Source organism: Camelina sativa, chromosome 13 (assembly GCF_030686135.1).
Source record: "Camelina sativa cultivar CO46 ecotype springtype chromosome 13, ASM3068613v1".
Classification (NCBI taxonomy): Eukaryota; Viridiplantae; Streptophyta; class Magnoliopsida; order Brassicales; family Brassicaceae; genus Camelina; species Camelina sativa.
Window position 1 is genome coordinate 14,262,086 of NC_141892.1, and position 18,181 is coordinate 14,280,266.

General features: G+C 33.4%; 3 protein-coding genes across 4 annotated transcripts; 2 read left to right on the forward strand and 1 right to left on the reverse strand.

The window, feature by feature from the left end:
- Positions 1-441: 441 nt before the first annotated feature.
- On the forward strand, positions 442-2,765 carry LOC104736819 (rubisco accumulation factor 1.1, chloroplastic). Its single transcript, XM_010456875.3, has one exon. The coding sequence runs from the start codon at positions 1,284-1,286 to the stop codon at positions 2,589-2,591; it is 1,308 nt and encodes a 435-aa protein (XP_010455177.2). The 5' UTR covers positions 442-1,283; the 3' UTR covers positions 2,592-2,765.
- A 4,960-nt stretch (positions 2,766-7,725) lies between these two features.
- On the reverse strand, positions 7,726-10,450 carry LOC104736820 (putative protein FAR1-RELATED SEQUENCE 10). Its single transcript, XM_087480184.1, has 3 exons — positions 9,084-10,450; positions 8,539-8,982; positions 7,726-8,449 (listed from the first exon to the last, which is right to left on the reverse strand). Exons 1-3 carry the CDS (start codon positions 10,146-10,148, stop codon positions 7,871-7,873), a joined length of 2,088 nt encoding a protein of 695 aa, XP_087336310.1. The 5' UTR covers positions 10,149-10,450; the 3' UTR covers positions 7,726-7,870.
- Positions 10,451-14,879: 4,429 nt separating this feature from the next.
- LOC104736821 (AT-hook motif nuclear-localized protein 14) lies at positions 14,880-17,871 on the forward strand. Of its 2 annotated transcripts, none has more exons than XM_010456879.3 (6): positions 14,880-15,478; positions 15,834-15,886; positions 16,058-16,186; positions 16,498-16,650; positions 17,082-17,370; positions 17,544-17,871. In XM_010456879.3, the coding sequence occupies exons 1-6, from the start codon at positions 15,052-15,054 to the stop codon at positions 17,585-17,587; spliced, it is 1,095 nt and encodes a 364-aa protein (XP_010455181.1). In that variant the 5' UTR covers positions 14,880-15,051; the 3' UTR covers positions 17,588-17,871. The 2 variants fall into 2 exon arrangements, 1 of the variants encoding a protein (XP_010455181.1); XR_015577822.1 differs by having other exon boundaries at positions 14,934-15,478; positions 16,478-16,650.
- Positions 17,872-18,181: the final 310 nt, after the last annotated feature.

An 18,181-nucleotide genomic window follows, 5' to 3' on the forward strand; every position in this document is an offset into this window, starting at 1 on the left:
ATTTACTTTCAACCTACTCTGTTTAATTGTTAAATTTTGTTTTTGTTCTTCATAGCTTCCCACTCGATCCAGTACTCGATCGAGCATACGATTGAGTGCCTGCTCGAGTCCTTTTCCCAGTTCTTGCTTCATGTCCGACATCTTTCTAGTTTCATTCATGTTTCATTGCATATCTTAGTTTCAGTTATTATCTTGCATTTAAACTGTCATCTTAGTAGTTTTACATTCTGCATTTACATTTATGTCATCAAACTGTTACATCAAAACCATTTTCATATTTGGCTTAACTTAGATAAGTGTTTACATCTTGACTGCTTGCATCATACTCATTTTGGATTGACATCTCTTATACTGCAACTGCATAAGAGTAATTGAAACCTCTTGCATTCCACCTGATCATATATCTTTGGTTTTAGCTTGTGTCTGTTGTCTAATTGCATCATTCATACATTCATAAGTATTCCAAACTCACAAAAAATATATGTTTCAGGTGTTGTATCTAGATTTGGGTTTTAGTTTATTGATCCAATTGCAGATTATGGATTTTGAAGGATTTGGAGGCTGAGGAGAACTATTATGGTTTTGGCGTCGCGATTGTCTCCGGCAGTGTTCTTACTCTCGTTTCTGAGTCGGGTTGCGACAACGCCGGACAACTATTTCCCCTCATCGCCGTTTGTTTAGACGTCGGCGTCAAACTCGTCGTGATGGTTAAGTTCGGTAATACTTAGGAACTCATGGCTATGACAATCATGGATCCGGCGGCGAATCAAGTTATTTTTGCCATTGTTGTTGTTGAACAATCTGTATGTGTCAGCCATGGAAAGAGAAGAAAAGAGAAGAAGAGAAATAAAACTATAAATGTTTTGATATATTTCAATAAAGTCCTGGGTCCGAGTGGTTAAAGAGGGGTGTTGGGTTTAACTTTCTCCAGAATCGAGCCTAGCTTATTGCATATTTTTATTTTTATTTTTATTTAACTAAAATGACGGGCACGTGGATTCCATAAGTTAAGAGTATAAATTCAAAAATTTTAAAATCTATGCATGTTTTCGAACAGTCAATAGTGGGATGTATAAATTGAATATATTGGAATTGTCGAAGCATGTAAAAGTCGTTTTTCATCGATAGAGATGCGAGAGAGGAAGAATATGCGTTAAACCAAACCGGTTTAAATCCGGTTCAAAAAACTTTAATTTGTCCGACTCTCTTTTATCTTTGATATCGACGAAGATGATAAGGTACCATCCAATCCATCATAATCGTCTCCACCCACTCTCATCACCATGCTTTCTCTAACCGCAACAACTCTCAAATCCTCACTCTTCACCATATCCAAAACCCATGGATTCTCCAATACCCGACCCGTTTACCCGAAACCTTTCACCACCATCAACGCCGCCTTAATCCCCGCTTCAAACCGTCAAGCTCCAGCAAAACAACAGCTCTATCAACCGTTCCGCCCACCTCCATCACCGATTCCTCCAAAATTCCGATCACTCGACACCGCCGGAAAAATCGAAGTCCTCGCCGATCGTCTCGGTCTCTGGTTCGAATACGCTCCACTCATCTCATCCCTCTACAGCGAAGGCTTCACTCCTCCATCAATCGAAGAACTCACCGGACTCTCCGGTGTCGAACAGAATCGTCTCATCGTCGGTGCGCAAGTCCGCGACTCTTTAGTTCAATCCGGTGCCAAACCTGAGCTAATCGCTGCGTTCGACACCGGCGGAGCCGAGCTTCTCTACGAGATTCGTCTTTTAAACAACACTCAACGTGTAGCTTCTGCTGAGTACATTGTTCATCACGACTTCGATTCCAAAGGAGCTCAAGATCTCGCCAGAGCGATTAAAGATTACCCTCATCGCCGTGGGGATGTTGGGTTTAAAGATTTTGATTATAATTTGCCCGGAGACTGTTTGTCGTTTATGCTTTATAGGAAAAGTAGAGAGCATCGGAGTCCATCGGAGATCCGAATCACATTGCTCGAACAAGCTCTTGAAACCGCGGTGACAGAGAAAGCGAAAAAGGCGGTGGCGAGGGAGTTACATGGAGAGAGTGAAGAAGAGAGAGCTAAAGAAGAGGAAATCAAGATTATTCGTGTTCCTGTGGTGAGACTGAGGTTTGGAGAAGTAGCGGGAGCGAGTTCCGTTGTTGTTTTACCGGTTGTTAAAGCAGAGGAAGGAGAAGAGAAGCTTCTTGAAGCTCCAATGGAGTTTGAAAGTGGAGGAGAGTTTGGTGTGGTGGAAGCTGAGAAAGATTGGAGTAGATGGGTGGTTTTACCTGGTTGGGATCCCGTGGTGGCGGTTACGAAAGGAGGAGTTGCCGTTTCGTTTAAAGATGATGGGAATGTTTTGCCGTGGAACGGGAAAAAAGAGGCGGTAATGGTTGTGATCGATAGGGAGAAGAAGACGGTGGAAGCTGAAAATGGAAACTACTATCTTGTTGTGGCTGAAGGTGAGATGAAGTTAGATAGAGGATCGGTGTGGAAGGAGAAAGGAGTGAATGAGAGTTTAGGGATGGTTGTTTTGGTCGTTAGGCCGCCGAGAGATGATGATGATGATTGGCAGATAAATGATGAAGATTGGGATTAGAATTTGATTAGGGGGTGTATTCAAAACAGGATTTTTGAGGATTTGTGATTTTTTTTAAAATTCACTGGTATTCAACTAGTGATTTTAAAATCACATATCAAATCCATTGTTATTGAATATGACATTTGTTAAAAATTATTCAAAATCACTCATAATCCACTGTTATTCAATTAACAATTTGCAAAAATCATAACAAATCCACTGCTATTCAAAACCAAATTCTTTTTTTTTAGAAAAACATAATAGTGATTGTGAGAGACTTTGGATACATTTTTGTAAGGGAAATCCTATTTTGAAAGTCCCACCTTGGAGAATGGTTTTGTAGGATTGGTTTAAAAAAAAACAAATTATGATTTTGCTATAAAAACAAATTCTGGGCTCTTTCCCTCTATCTTATATATCTCTTCTTCTCTCTCGTTTACAGAGGTAATAGTGATTGTGACCAAATTCATTCACGGTGGAGTGTTGCTCTGTTTTCGCGTGAGAAAACAGAGTAACGTGACCAAATTCATTCATCACTTTGTAATTAACGTTTGTACGTAGTTAATGGTTGCTTACAAATTTTTTTGTTTCTTTTGTATGGCTTTAATTTCCAAGCTACAATGGGAGATATAAAAGATATGAAAGCTAAAGGTCAATATAAACAATGGTCTGAGCCTGAACACAAGTTGTTATTGCGGCTCCTAGTGGATGGAGTCAATCAAATTGCCTGAACACAAGTTGTTTGTACCTTTCAATTTAAATCTTTGAGTTTATGCTATTCAGATCAAATTGCCAAAAATCTTTTTGTTATGTTATATTCTCGTTTATGGACTTGAGAATCTTCTTAAAACCCCATTAAAGTCTCACCAAATCTCATCAAATCACAATTTTTTTTTCTTTCAAAAATGGATAATAATAACAAATCCACCAAAGTACCTTAAAAACTCACTGAAAATCTCCTAAAATCCAAAAATTCATAAATCCTCCAAAATCCTCCAAAATTCTATTTTGAATACACCCCCCCCCCCCCCTTAGAGAATTATAGTGTTAGTAACTTTTTTTCATAAACAATTACTCATATGCTTTTGGCAAATTAATATGTAATTCTTTGTTTGATTGTTTATCACATTAACTTTCATTGTTGTGTTAAAGAGTCTAGCTAACCTCAATTGTGTTTTGTTCAGCCTCTTTCTAAATACGAAATTTCATCAAGATTCTAACCATAGTTAAGCTATATTTTGTGCAGCTAAGAACAATGTATATGGAGTGGAGTTGGGGACTTACGAAAACGTCGCGCAAACAAAAAGTGGCATAAGCTAACAAAATTTAGAGAATAAAAATTACATATTTACAACTTGTAGAAAATGAACTGCACTTGTTTCTGCAATTCTATTCAACTAGTGCATAATCCGCGGTATACCAATTTTTGTTTAATACAATCTTAATGAACTTATAATAGTGTTGTTAAAAATAGTAAAATAAAGATTTAACATGTATTTAAGTATCAAATTATTGATATTTTATTATTCTAGTAACATCGATTCAAATTCGTCCTGTCACACAACTCGTCATGCAATATAACATCACCAGTGTTATTTTAAAACTTTTAATATATTTAAATATTCATAATTTTAAACTTTTGCTAAGTTTAGATATATCAATCATAATAATATTTGAAATATCTTCAAATTCAACCATTTCTCTGATCTCAACATCAGTGAAGTTCTCACCCAAGTCCTTTGCCACATTTTATCACCACAAAGGCTATGACAGTGTCAGTGTCTTTGATACACAACTTGACAAGTTTAGTACAAAGGAATAGTGAACAATGAACTAAAAGTCCAAAAATATCAAGATATCACATCTTGAAAGTAGAAAACATTGCTAATATATATTCAAGTCTTAACTTATTTTCATGCCACAAATTTATTTTTTCCAGTTACAAATCTATTTTGTACATTATCACTAAAAATGTATTTTTATACCGATATATATTTTACTATTAAAATATACTATTTACCTCCATTAAGCCAACTAATATATCTCTTTTTATGACCAACCAATAAAGATTGATAAATAAAAGAAAATTAATTGGAGATAATTAAAAATAATATAAATTATAAGCATGATGATATATGAGTTTTAAATAATTCAATAATGAAAACAGAAATTAAAATAAACAATCTAAAATAAAATTAATTTGAAATAATTAAAGAAATAACATAAAATTATATGCATGATGATATATGAGTCTTAGATAATTTAAATATCAAAATAAAACTTTAAATAAATAAATCTTAAAACCTACAATATATTTAAAATTATTTAAAAAAATGACGCATATATTAATCTTACAGATAAAAAGGAGAAAATAGGAGAAAATTTTGGTTTAGAAAATAAGAAAAATTTACCTTCTAATAAAGTATGAGAAAATTCATTCTTATGAGCTCTTTGTTTTTTGAAAAAAATTATTGCTTCCCATTTTCCTGTAAGATGTACTTTTAGACTTGTGTGCTCATGTTTTTTGATGATAACTATTCTATAAGTTAAAAGGAAAAAAAAAAATTAGTGGTAAATTTAGTAATCTTTAAAAACAAAAAAAAAAAAAAGATATATTCATAATCAATAAACGTATTGTGTTATGAGTTATATAATCATATGATTTTTTAATAAAAAATCTTGGCTTGATAACAAAATTATGACAATAAGAAAAAATAAAATATGAGACAGTGTATTTAACTGTAATGTAGCTTTACTTTATAAGAATGAGACAATCTCATAAGAAATTATAATAATTTCTAACAAAAAAAAAAAGTTTAACCAATAGAACAAAACAAAAGTTTTCTTTTTGAATAAATTATTTTGTTTGGGAAAATAAAATATTCTATATAGAGAAAAGTAAATTTTTGTTTTACACATCGTAAAAACTTTAATCGATAAAATTTACATGTGTCGCCATCACATGAGTTAGCAACTCTAAAAACCAAGCTTTATATAATAATATAGTTTTCTTTTCATGTTATAACAGATAAAATAAAATCAAATGCCCAACTAATAATTTTCTTAACATAACCAAAATATTTTTTTGTATTTATATTATCAGAAAATTTAACTTTAAGAAAAACAAATTACCAAAAAATGATTTAAAAAAATAGAAAATGAGTTGTTCATAAATTACGTTGTATTTTTCATTAGATTTTCGTCAAAACATATACTTCTATTAGATATTAGCGTTTTTTCAAGATTGAACAAAGTATGTCACAGCTTCACTATCACATGATCTTTTTCTTAAGGAAGACTTTCCTTTATCAACATCCGGTCTGTACTCTGCTCTCAATTTAAACCTTTATCTTATGTGTGAGTTACTTGTTTCTCAAGCTTCATAAATTTTTGTATTCTTTAGGAAGCAAATAATGTCTTTGACCAGTTTTGTATCCATCTTGGAGAATTTACCACCATGGACCCCGTACATTGAAGTGTACGACAAAGAATTGCAATAGATGCGAGATGGAAATGGGGTACCCAGTTAAACGTTCTTATGGTGTGATCATCACTGCTAATTCACTCTTAGAAACCAAGGCAAGTCACTTTTATTTGTCCTCAAATCTTTTATGCAAATGTGAAACCTATCTTTCTTGAAAGTGAGGCTAGAAACGATTTTGGTTATCACATGCATTATTCGAGAATATTACATTCGAGAAGATCCTTCAGATCATCAGAATAGACATTAAGATGCCTTGTGACTTAGTGATGTATGTTGCTTTTCCAGGTTATTGGATACTGGGATGGTGTTCTCAGTAAAATCCTAAAACTTTATTTTCGACCTGAGATTCTATTTTTTTTGAAAATGTAAGCTCCTTTGAGCGAATACTTGCTTCTGTTTTGAGTCTAATTAAGACAAAAGCTTTATAGAAGTTTGGTAGAAAAATGGGTAGGGTCCTCTGCTTTGGAAGTTAGCATCCTGATTGTTATGACGATGGTCCATTGAAAGTAGATAGTTAGATACCAATTTCAAAACACTAGTGAGTTTGCATTTTGTTTGATGTAGTGGTCGGTAACGATTGTACTGTATTGTTCAGTTCCTCTAATGCATCTTCTGGTTTAGTTAGACAAGATGATGTGTTATCTTGTGCAAGAGTGTGAATTGGCCGAGGGAGAGGATCCTGCAAACAAATTTTGAATCTATGGATATTTACTGGGTACTGTGTTTCAGGTTGTGGTATTGTTGCTTGTGCAGGTATTGGAGACGGGAGAGTGTTGTTAACATTCTTGAAACACAAAAATATCTGACCCCAAATTCGTTGATGGACACAACTTCTCTTGATTTGGAACATGCTTCTGTCACTTGTTAGGCCATCGGTCAAGCGGTTTCATAAAACATAATCTCTAGCCGAACCTTCTTTCCTACACAGTCTGACCACAGTGTTCAACTTACCAACAACCTATAGCATCACCATCACCAGCTCAAGAAAGACTCACCAAACGGTTCCTCAACAATGTTTCAGTGCTGGGTTAGTAATTTGAGTGGGATCTTCACTCCATTTAAACTTGAGTAACACACACTGTACGATTAGTCTTGATATGGTGTTAGTTTGCTGCTCAGATTTTCCTTCATTGTTCAACTTTTGATATCATCTTCTGAATCCACACTCTCTGTTTGCGAGCCAATCCCTGGGTTCAGATGGTATGTTTGAGATGAAGCAAATTTATTTTCTGGAGGAGATGGAGCTACTTACTGCTCAACGGTTTTGGATTCCATATCTAAAATTCTATCCTAGACGATGAGACATCAAATATTATATAAGGAACAAGTGATTTGAAGGGAAGATGAAAGCTCTGCGTATACAACTGAAGTTTCAAACCAACCAGCAAGAGTTCTTTCAGCGGTCAAACGATGTAAGAGCGGTAAGTCGATATCAGAAAGACTGGTGAGGTCGTTCAACAAATTAATCCTTGAATTTTCAATAAACAAAATCTTTGAATCAATCAGAGGAACCTGCAAATCAATAGATTCTGAAACTTCCATTGTATGTTAATCAAAATTCAGATCAGAAATGAACCTAGTTGTTTACCACTAATTTCAGATGGTCTATGGACTTCAACACTAATTTAGTATTTATGATTAACTGACTGCTACACTAGAGAGGTATGGTTTTTCAGACAAGTCTAATTGATAGTTCTGTACAAACATTTGTAACAAAGATGTATATCATCATGCAAACTAAACCCAAAAGAAAGATAGAAAAGACTTATTGCCTTCTTTAAAACATTTCATTTGCTAGATTAGAACTTCGCAGTCACGGCTGATACAAACAATTAGCTGGTGCCACATTTCTCACACGATCTATAAGTAGAGAAAGTTCTTGGTTAGCGTAATCAAGACGATCCTTGCAGATCATAGACTCCGTGCGGAGAGTTTCTGTGAGCGAATGAAACGTTTGAGCACAGTCATCGCCAATGCCCTGGCCATTTTGATTCTCTGCAGCAACGTGAGGACTTTCCTGTCTCCATCGTAATAGAAAGTACTGCTCAGGTATAAGGAAGCAGTTCTTTACCGTCAGTACACGAAGAGTGTGCCTACACAGTATTCCTGAATGCTCAAATTCCTTGCATGAACATTGGATCTCCTCATTTTCCGGGTTCCAGATCACACAACATTCCCTTTCCATTTTCTTAAAGTGATGTACGATGTATGGACCATTGGCCATCTCAGACACAGCATACTGCACAGACAAAACCAGTTCGTTTTGTAATACGCTAAAGGCATAAGGCGTCAAAATCCCCCTCGCTTGATCTTCCATAGGCATACAGGTTTTCAAGCTCGGATAAGTGAATCGTGACGGGATTTGCCTGGCTAGACTTGCAGCAGCACTGACCTGCAACGTTTTCTCGAATAATGAATCAAGGCAGCAATGAAATAATATTTGAAATTACAAAAACTGTATGTCTCATTTGATTCACAAACCTCTTCAAGTAAGAGTTGCATGCATGTTGGCCCAGCAACAATTCTTTTGAAGAAAGAATCTATAGATAAATTAAACTCAGGGGTCATAGTTTGAGCTACAAAATGTTCTCTGATGTAACAAGGTGACCAGGATGCTCGGCACGAATAAAGCAAAGCCGCATGCCTATCTGGAACAAGACCAAACCGAGTGACAAGGAGATTCCACTGCTGTTCAAATTCATCTATATTCCCTGCCCGACAAAACATCTCAAACCCAGCTCTAAATTCATCATAGTGCGACCCAAGAGTCTGAGAAAACCAGCTTGCTAGTTTGGAGACTATGTGCCACATAAATACCACATGGTGAGTATTTGGCATTTCCCTCGCAATAGCATCTTTAAGTCCTGTATCCATATCAGTCAGAATTGTCTGAGGATGCCGTCCTCTCATGAAACGAACAAAAGTCTGTCCAAAAACAAGACAAAATAATGAGAGCATGACCACAAGACAAACATAAACGTACTCCAGTCTTGACGACAATGACAACAAATTTGGCTTGCACAAACCTGTAAAGCCCATGTGAAAGAAAGGCAGCTCTCATCTTGCAGCAAAACACATCCCACAAGAATCGCCTTGCCATTGTTGTCTATCCCAAAAAACACCCCAAGAAGCAAACCATAAGGGATTGAGCGATAAGTAGTGTCGAAAACAACCACATCCCCAAACAAAGAGTAGGCACCAACAGAATCACCAAAAGCCCAAGCAAGGTTTTCAACTTTCTGGTTCTCATCAGAGGTGCAGTCATAAGCAAAATCCATATCCCTCTCAGCCAAAGCTTTACAAGACTCAAGAAGCTCAAGGGTATCACTCTCACGTTTCTCGCTAAGGAAAGCATCATTCTCTTGAACGCTCTTCTTACACGCTCTAACAAAGTTCCTAACATCTTTCTCTATAAAAGGCAAGTGCCCAGCCTGAACACCTTTCTCCAACTCCAGCAACTTAACAATCCGATTCACAGGGAAACCAGCTTTAGACAACAAAAGAATCCTATCCTGATCAGACTGATGAATCTTCCTATAAGCAGGAAGCAACCTAACTTGATCATCTTCCAAAAGCTCATGGTTATGAACATTACTAAACTGAGAAACAAACCAATGAGTCACACCATCAACAACTTCTTTAGTCAAATACAACTTAGCATCACACCCACATCTAACAGACTTACGCTCCCGTGGATGCTCAACATGAGCTTTCTTCCTAGGCTGGTTAAAACCAGAACGATAACAAACGAAATCTCTCCTATACACACCTAAGTTCTGACTCTCCGTAGACCGCGCTTTCCGAATCGAAAAGCCACTCTTCCTAGCGAATGTACTGTAATACTCAAAGGCATCGTCGTCTGTTGTAAAGATTTGGCCAACGTAAGGCATAAACACAGTGTTATTATCATATAGTGATGATCCTGTACCTGTGGCTGTTGTGGTTGTTGTTGTTGTTGTTGATGAGTCTAGCTCGCTCTTAGTGACTAGGCAGCTTGATTCATCTCCTTCGAATCTGATGTAGCATTTCCAATCGCCACAAGGACATTGCTGACGACGAATCCAGATGTTATTTAACGGCTTCAACGACATCGTTTAGGGGATTTTAGAAGAAGATTTGATGATATCCAATTTCAGAAACCCTAGAAGAGGAACGAACAATCGGGAAATTTGCGGAGGAGAATTGAGAAAGAAAAAAAAAAAGCTCACTTATGGAATTTGGATCGTCTTCGATTACGCTTTTATAGTTGTGGGTGATGATGCAACACTCTCTTCCTTGTGGTTTCGAACTTGAGTTTAACAAAAGCTTGAACTCTTTTGTTTTTTCTCTCTCTTTTGGGGGAAAAAATGGGTACACACAACTAAATATATTTTTTTTGGGAAAATTTAAAAATAATGGAGGTTTTTTTGAAATTTTTGTCCATATACACTTTTTTTTTCTAATTGTCAATTGTGACAAAAATAACCCTACTAATAGATATAGTGAAGTTTTATCGAGTTTAAACCAAAAAATACTGAAAACTCATGTTAGTAAGCAAATGTGAAAAATAAATTGAAAAAAAAAAATAATTTGGTGTCAAAAATCAGTTTTTATATTGAGGATTTCTGGTCTAAATTGTTCAGAAAACATTTTATACGATTTTTTCAAGTTCTCAAACATTTAGATTATTCATTCTACAGTTTGTACATGTTATACGAAATTTAGATGGAAAATTGGTTCTAAAAACTTCAGAAACCTAAATTTTGTATGTTCTACAAAATTAAGAATATGTATTCTACATTTTTCTTCATTCTACAACAATTCAGAATATATTTTTCACGTTTTACCTTGTATGCTAAAAAAGTAGAAGAATTATTATAAATAATTTAGATATTTATAATCTATAAAACTTAAAATACCATAGAAATAGAAAGAAAATAAATGAAATAAGAAAGTCAATATTTTTAAAATAATCTTAATTTATGGTTACGATTCTGTATTTATTGTTTAGATATGTTCTAATATATTTTAGAATGTGTATTCTTAATTATTTAGAAGAAAGACAAATACAGAAAAAATCGTCATTCCACATGACTTAACCTAACGTGATCGGTTGTTTTCCCTCTCTTCCACCTTCCAAGAAATTTTCATTTACCTGATTGTGATGCAAATCTATGTTACTTGTGGTATATAGAGATTGAGTGCCAACAAGGAGTGGAGATTTATTGATGATGAAGACAAACAAGATTTGAAACTAATTTTGACGTTCTTTCAAATTTTTAAATTATAACTTTGATGGATATTTGTTAGATTAGTGTAGTCATTGAATATTCACTTGGACTTTGGATGCACACCATATGGGTTTCACAAAAGCAAACTTATTCACGTTTCATTGTTTTCAGTTACAAAAGATAACACAAGTGACATAAGTCTCGATGACACAAATTACAAGTGACACAAGTGCTAAACATAACCAAACCACTTTTGATTATTAAATCAAATAAATTATAGTTTTTTCTCTCAAATTACGATTTGGAGGAAAAAATTAATTAAAGGGTTAATAATTGGGGTTTCTGTTATAGTTAAAATAACTAATTAAGTAATTAAAGGGTTTCATTTCTTCAATTAAGTAATTTTATTTTTTAATTAAGGAGATAATTGACTAAAAAATTCTGTAAAATCTATTTCACCAAACTTATCTATATAAAGTATAGATGGACAAACTTTTAATAAAACATCCTTTATTTCCAATTTTCCTTTTTTTTTTGTCAACTGGAATTTTTATTAATCAACTTATTGTGGAACCAAAAGCTGAAATACAAAGCTAAAGCTGACGGACAACATTAATGTTTCCAACGTCACTAAGCCGGCGGATGATGTTTATATTCCCAAAGTCTAAAGATAAAACTACTAAACAGAAATTCTACAACCAAAAACAAAAGAAGACGACATCTTAAACTAAAACAGAAACAACCGGCAATAAAACCTAAGACAGTAGAACAAAAGAAACTAATTATATATATATATATAGTATTCTACCCAAAAAAAAGAAAAACTAAATATAAAGCAAACCAAGGTACCATCAAAATTCTATAAATTAATATTACAAAACCAATGGTTTTATTTTTAATTAATTAGTTTACTATGTCCTGAGTTTCATCAGTGTGATTTTGTTTTGACACAATTTAAGAAAATAATAAGATGATGTAATTTTTAAAATATATATATATATATATATACATAGTAATATTTTAAGAAAATTAGTGAAATAAGATTCTTGTATTGTTTTGTTTGTTTTCTAGACATGAAAGATGTTTTTTTCTAGTAAAATTTTCACTGCTACTAAAAAATATCGATTATAATAGAGAAAAAAAAAAGATCTTTGATTTTTGCACGACCATTCCTCGGTTGGTGCTATTATCGACCACAACAACAAGAAGACGATCTTCGTGAACATCAACAAGAATATTTCATATTTGATATTTTCCAAAGCAAAACCATGGCAAACAAGCTTATTAAACGAAGATCCGATGAATCTCGATATCGACAAATCCGAAACAAGCAACCAATTAAGGTGTTACAAAAAAACCCAAAATTTTCTATCCGAACCGTCCAAGCCACCTCAAATTTTCAAGATCAAAATAATAGTTCCTCTCTAGCTAAATAGTGAGAGAAAGAAACAAATTCAAGAGATAAGTCACTGTGTCATACTAATGAAGATGTCCTTCACGCAATCAAATACATGATACATGAAACCATTTAAGAAAAGAAAGTAAATACAGTTTATTATTTACTTAGCTATGGTTTAAATTAATCACATATATACTTTTTATTTGTTATCATAACTAAAGCATAATTTTATAAACTAAAATAATTTTAAAGATAATATTTAGCAAGAGAATATAAAAGAATTTCTTTACTATTTTAATTTTCAAATTTAACTAAGTTAATGAAATAAATGTACTTATATACTAATTTTGTTATTTAAAAATATTTTGCATTGCAATGCGTTTTATATGTAAAATAAACCGTAAAATCATATTGACAAATAACATAGAAATTATTACATGTTACATCTTAGAATCGATTAAACATAATTGCATAATTTATACTTATTATACATAATAGTATATAATATAATTATATGTGCATCATGAGTTATCATCTCGTTATATATACAATAAAATCTCTATAAATAAATACATAATAATATATAATATAATTATATGTGCATCATGAGTTATCATCTAGTTATATATGTAGATGTATATTATGGGAATGTAATAGTACATTTCGATATTTCGCAAAATATGTCTTATTGTTTACTTTTTAAAGAAACAATATTTTATCATTATTTTATTATATGTCATTTTTACTATTATGCAATGTTACCAGTGATTTTATCATATGGTTTCATATTTTCAGTTGAACAAAATAGATAGAAAAAGGTAGAGATTATAATAGAAAATAATTAGATATTTTAAACGAAATAAATTATTGTAAACTTTCATGTTATGTAAATTACCCTACAATCTTTATAAGATTTCCCAATCTTTTGTTAAGATATATAATATATACTATACCACCAAAATGACCAAACCATAAACAACTTACATGTATTTGCCACAAACACACCACACATATCTTTTTTACAATATACTAAACTAAATTAACTCTTTAACAAAACTAGATTCGGACCCGCACGTACGTGCGGAGTTATTTTTGCATAATTTTTTAAAAGGTATAATTGTCAAGCGAACAAACCCGTTTAATATATATGATTGCAACGTTTAAATTTTTTTTACCTTAAAAAAATCCATTCTTCGTAATTCATATCCTTTGTATATTAAAAGAGAAGCATTCTGGAGAAAAAGCTGACGCGTCGTATTTTAAAGCACGAGTATTTTATATAGTAGATACGAGAAGGTATTTTATCAAGGAGAATTCTATTAATTTGGATATTATTAGTTTTTTAAGTAATATATGTGTTCGTAATTGATGGAGAAATAAAATTGCAAAATTGTTTCATAATTGGTCTTAGTTATGATATTATATCACTGGATTTTATAAATTTTAGTTGGTCGTTAGATCCCTATATATCTCAGCTATTGGTATAATATTATTACTTGTTTTCATTTTTGTTGGACTGGATTTTCTAAATTTTAAGATTTCTGTAAAAACACTATAACTACATATTTTTATATAATGTTTAACTACATAGTTATCCAAATTAAAGTATTATATTAATATCATTTTAATTGGTGATCATATGTTTTTTGGGAAAATATAGTTATTGTTTTTAGCAAAAAATAAACATTGAGCCAGTTTCAAATGATCTTCGAATCTTTCACCATTAGAGCTTTATAAAATTATTAGAAATGTATCATTATTTATATTTCTGAAGATATGATTTTAAATGTATATTTTTTACATCTCATAATATAGTTATATTATTATTTTACAATACATAGTGAAATTAATTTAATTTTGAAAATATGTAGGGGATAATATTTATTAATTTTTGAATAATATTTACCAATTTTAGAATTTATAGGAGTAAAATATTGTGTATAAAAATAAATAGAATAGCAGTTGACAAAAAAAAAATATATATATATATATATATATATAGCAGTGAAAATTTTATGTAATTTTATGGAATATTAAGGGTGAATAATAAATTTGGTACGGAGTTATCTGGCGATGACACGATAGATTTTTCTGAAAAATGCTTCTATTTTAATATATAGGGGATATCATCCAAAAAAGCATCATCAGACCCTAAGGAAGATACTGAAGTCAAAAAGATTATAATCCAACGGCTAAAAACACATTCATATCTCAGACGACGACAACACGATAGACTCGATAACCATCTTCTTTTAGTTTTTATCACCAAATAAAAAAAAGAAAATAAATCCATAAAATCCCTAAAAGAAAAAAAAAATATTAAGAAAAGAAAAAAAAAAACATTTTTATTTTTGTTTTCTCTCTTTCTATCTTAAAAAAAAAAAAATGGAACCTAACGAAAGGCACCACCACCACCACCACCACCAAGACCAACAACAACATCTCACTTCTTCTTACTACAATCCTTTCAATCACAATCCCACCACCGTCTCCGCCACAACTTCCGCCGGAAACTCGATTCCTTCCTCCAACAATGGGAATTTGCAAATACCTAATGATGTGTCTTCTTCTTCTCTCTTCTCGGTTCCTTCTTCGGCTGTGAATGTTTCGATTGATCCGGTTAAGAGGAAGAGAGGGAGACCTAGGAAGTATGAGACTCCAGCTCAAGCTTTAGCCGCTAAGAAATTGGCTTCTTCTGCGAGTAATTCTTCTGCTAGAGAAAGGAGAGAGCAAGCCGCCGTTGCTGCTGCCGCCGGTGTTTCGCCGCCGGTTTCTAAATCCGGTTCAAGGAAATCACTTTTGGGTTCTGTCGGTGCGTTACTCTAAAACCCTTTACGTCTCTTCTCTTCTCATTGTTGTAAAGATTTGATCTTTGATTCGTTACTCCTCCAAATTTGTTGTCTTTTCATTGATATCTCTTGTTGTTCTGTTTCCTGTTAAAGTTTCAATTTTTTTTAGGGATGGAACTGAAATTTCTCAGTTTTGGTATATATGTAACTTTCATATAAGTTGATGGCTTTTGTTTCCATTATAACCAATTCAGCATTGGCTGTTGAGTTCATGCTGAAGAGTCAAATTAGTTTATATGCTAAAATGATTACCAGTATACCTTATTGTGTGTATTGAAGTCGTCTTGCTTTGCTCATATAATGTTTGTCTTGATGTAGGGAAAACTGGGCAAAGCTTTATTCCGCACATTGTTAATATAACTCCTGGTGAGGTGAGTATTATTTTTTGGTCAATGATACTTCTTTAAAAGGTTTGGTTTGAACGCTTCTTAGATCAGTTGTATAATCAGGTTTGCTAGAGCTCTTCTCTAAGGTTTTCTGTTGTTTCATTTATGCGAATGCAAATTTGGATTGATCAAGCTGTCCTCTTATGTGTTTGATAGGATGTGGCAGAGAAAATTGTCCTTTTCGCTCAGCAAACCAAGCATGAGTTATGCGTTCTTTCTGCGTCTGGCTCCATCTCTAATGCATCCTTGTCTCACCTGGCATCAGGAACCAGTGTATCTTATGAGGTGATTCTCTTGTTGCTATCTAGTACCTTTCAAGTAGTTCTTGCGTATAACAATATTTAACTCTTTGAAATTTGGAAAAGGCTATCTTCTTTACTCTGGATGACATATTAATGTCAACCTTATTTCTTATCTTATTCTGTGAGATGATGCTGTATTGATTCTCTGTTCACTACTTTTTTTAGAGCCTATGAAATTGATTTCTTTTGGGACCTGTTTGTTACAGCTAAAGAATCTTTATTCATTTCTGACGTACATGTTTGAAAAATAAATATGATCATCAACTTGCTTCAGAATTACAAACTTTTATTCAGGGTCAGTATGAAATTCTCTCACTGAGTGGATCTTATATCCGGGGCGAGCACGGTGGTAAAACTGGTGGCCTTAGCGTTTGTTTATCTAGTTCAGATGGTCAGATCTTCGGTGGAGGAGTTGGGGGACACCTAAAGGCTGCTGGTCCAGTTCAGGTATATTTCCTCTCTTCTTATAATATAACTTTACTTGTGTGCCAACTATTATACAGATGTAAAATCTGTTTGGCCCCGTTGCTTCCTCTTATGCCGATATCACCTGAATTTAGAAATGGGATTCCTTGATACGTGACAAGGGTTTTGGTGTTTTCTAATTAGTTTTTTGGTGATTTTCCTTTTCAAACTAAGTGTAAGAGTTTATCGTTTTTAGATTAGGATTATGATTTGAAATGTCTCTTGGCGTATATAACAAAAAATGTATTTCCAAGAACTAACCTTAATCACCAAGAGGGTTAAGAAGTAGCTTAGCTTAAATCCTTTTCTTATTTTCACATTACGAACAATTTCGGTAATGAGATCAAAGAAAAAATCTTTGGCTTGTATCAATAGGATAACCTCTGACTTTGTGGCTTTGGTTTCCCCTACAGGTGATTCTTGGCACGTTTCAGCTAGAAAAAAAGAAGGATGGAAGAAATGGTGTGAAAGGAGATGATGCTTCAGGAAGTGGAAACATGTTACCTTCTCCTGGCGCAGAATCTTTGCTTGGCTACCATCCTGGTATGGAATCTTCTGGAAGAAATCCAAACGATGAGCATCATACTATTACTAGTAGTGCATTGGGTGGTGGAGCTCATTTCATGATGCAACCACCTCAGGGCATGCACATGGCACATCCCCGACCTTCCGAGTGGGGAGGTACTGGGTATGATTTGTCAGGTAAAAATTGCTAATCACTTATTTGTTTGTATATATTGGGTCGTCATCAATAGGTAGCTTACTGTGTTCTCGACCATTTAGTGAGACTGAGTCTTTCACAAGCCTAATAACAATACTGATTTTGTTTGTGGTTTGGACTGTTATGGTGGCCTTATGAATGTTATGTTGTGCAGGACTGAGAGGAAATGGGTCATCAGAAAATGAAGATTATGAGTAAATTGGCAGATTAGTAAGGATTCAAGTTTCCAGAGAAAAGTGTGTAGGGTTTTAGATCGAAACCAACGTTGAGCATGAATTAAAGTGAGAGTGGACTTAAGTCTGATGGAATTTTTCATTGCAAAGGCAGTGAGAGAGAGAGAGAGAGAGCGAGAGAGAAAGAAACACAGGGAAGACAATGATGCTTTTGCTCTTAGTTCAGTGTAAAATTATAATAACTTCACTTCTGGATTCTGTTTCATTTCACCTTTTTTTTTTTCTCAAAGAAATTGCAAATTTCAGGAATATAGACAGTAATACTTCTACAAATTAATAATATAAGGTCTAATATTTTATTAATGTATAGAGATATTAATTTGTTGAAAAACTTATATTTAGAGAGATTTTTTAAAATTTTGTATTTTTGAAAAATATTTATTCCATCCATCTCTAGGATGTGAAAATCAGTAGAAACTATGTAGTCTTTTACGACTAGTAACAAATCTCGAACTAATCCATTAGGAACCTTTTGTGATGAGTCTCCAAAAACTGTATAGGTTCAGGACTTCTCGGGATAGAAAGCAATATTGAAGTGATGCTGTTTTGGTTTAATGAA

Excerpts from the sequence above, each read along its gene's own strand:
- LOC104736821 (XM_010456879.3), top strand. The coding sequence starts at position 15,052 with ATGGAACCTAACGAAAGGCACCACCACCACCACCACCACCAAGACCAA. Across the intron at positions 15,479-15,833 it reads ATCACTTTTGGGTTCTGTCG|GGAAAACTGGGCAAAGCTTT; the intron begins GTGCGTTACTCT and ends GTCTTGATGTAG. Across the intron at positions 17,371-17,543 it reads TACTGGGTATGATTTGTCAG|GACTGAGAGGAAATGGGTCA; the intron begins GTAAAAATTGCT and ends TATGTTGTGCAG.
- LOC104736820 (XM_087480184.1), bottom strand. The coding sequence starts at position 10,148 with ATGTCGTTGAAGCCGTTAAATAACATCTGGATTCGTCGTCAGCAATGT. Across the intron at positions 8,983-9,083 it reads CTTTCACATGGGCTTTACAG|ACTTTTGTTCGTTTCATGAG; the intron begins GTTTGTGCAAGC and ends GTTTTTGGACAG. Across the intron at positions 8,450-8,538 it reads TGCAACTCTTACTTGAAGAG|GTCAGTGCTGCTGCAAGTCT; the intron begins GTTTGTGAATCA and ends AAAACGTTGCAG.
- LOC104736819 (XM_010456875.3), top strand. The coding sequence starts at position 1,284 with ATGCTTTCTCTAACCGCAACAACTCTCAAATCCTCACTCTTCACCATA.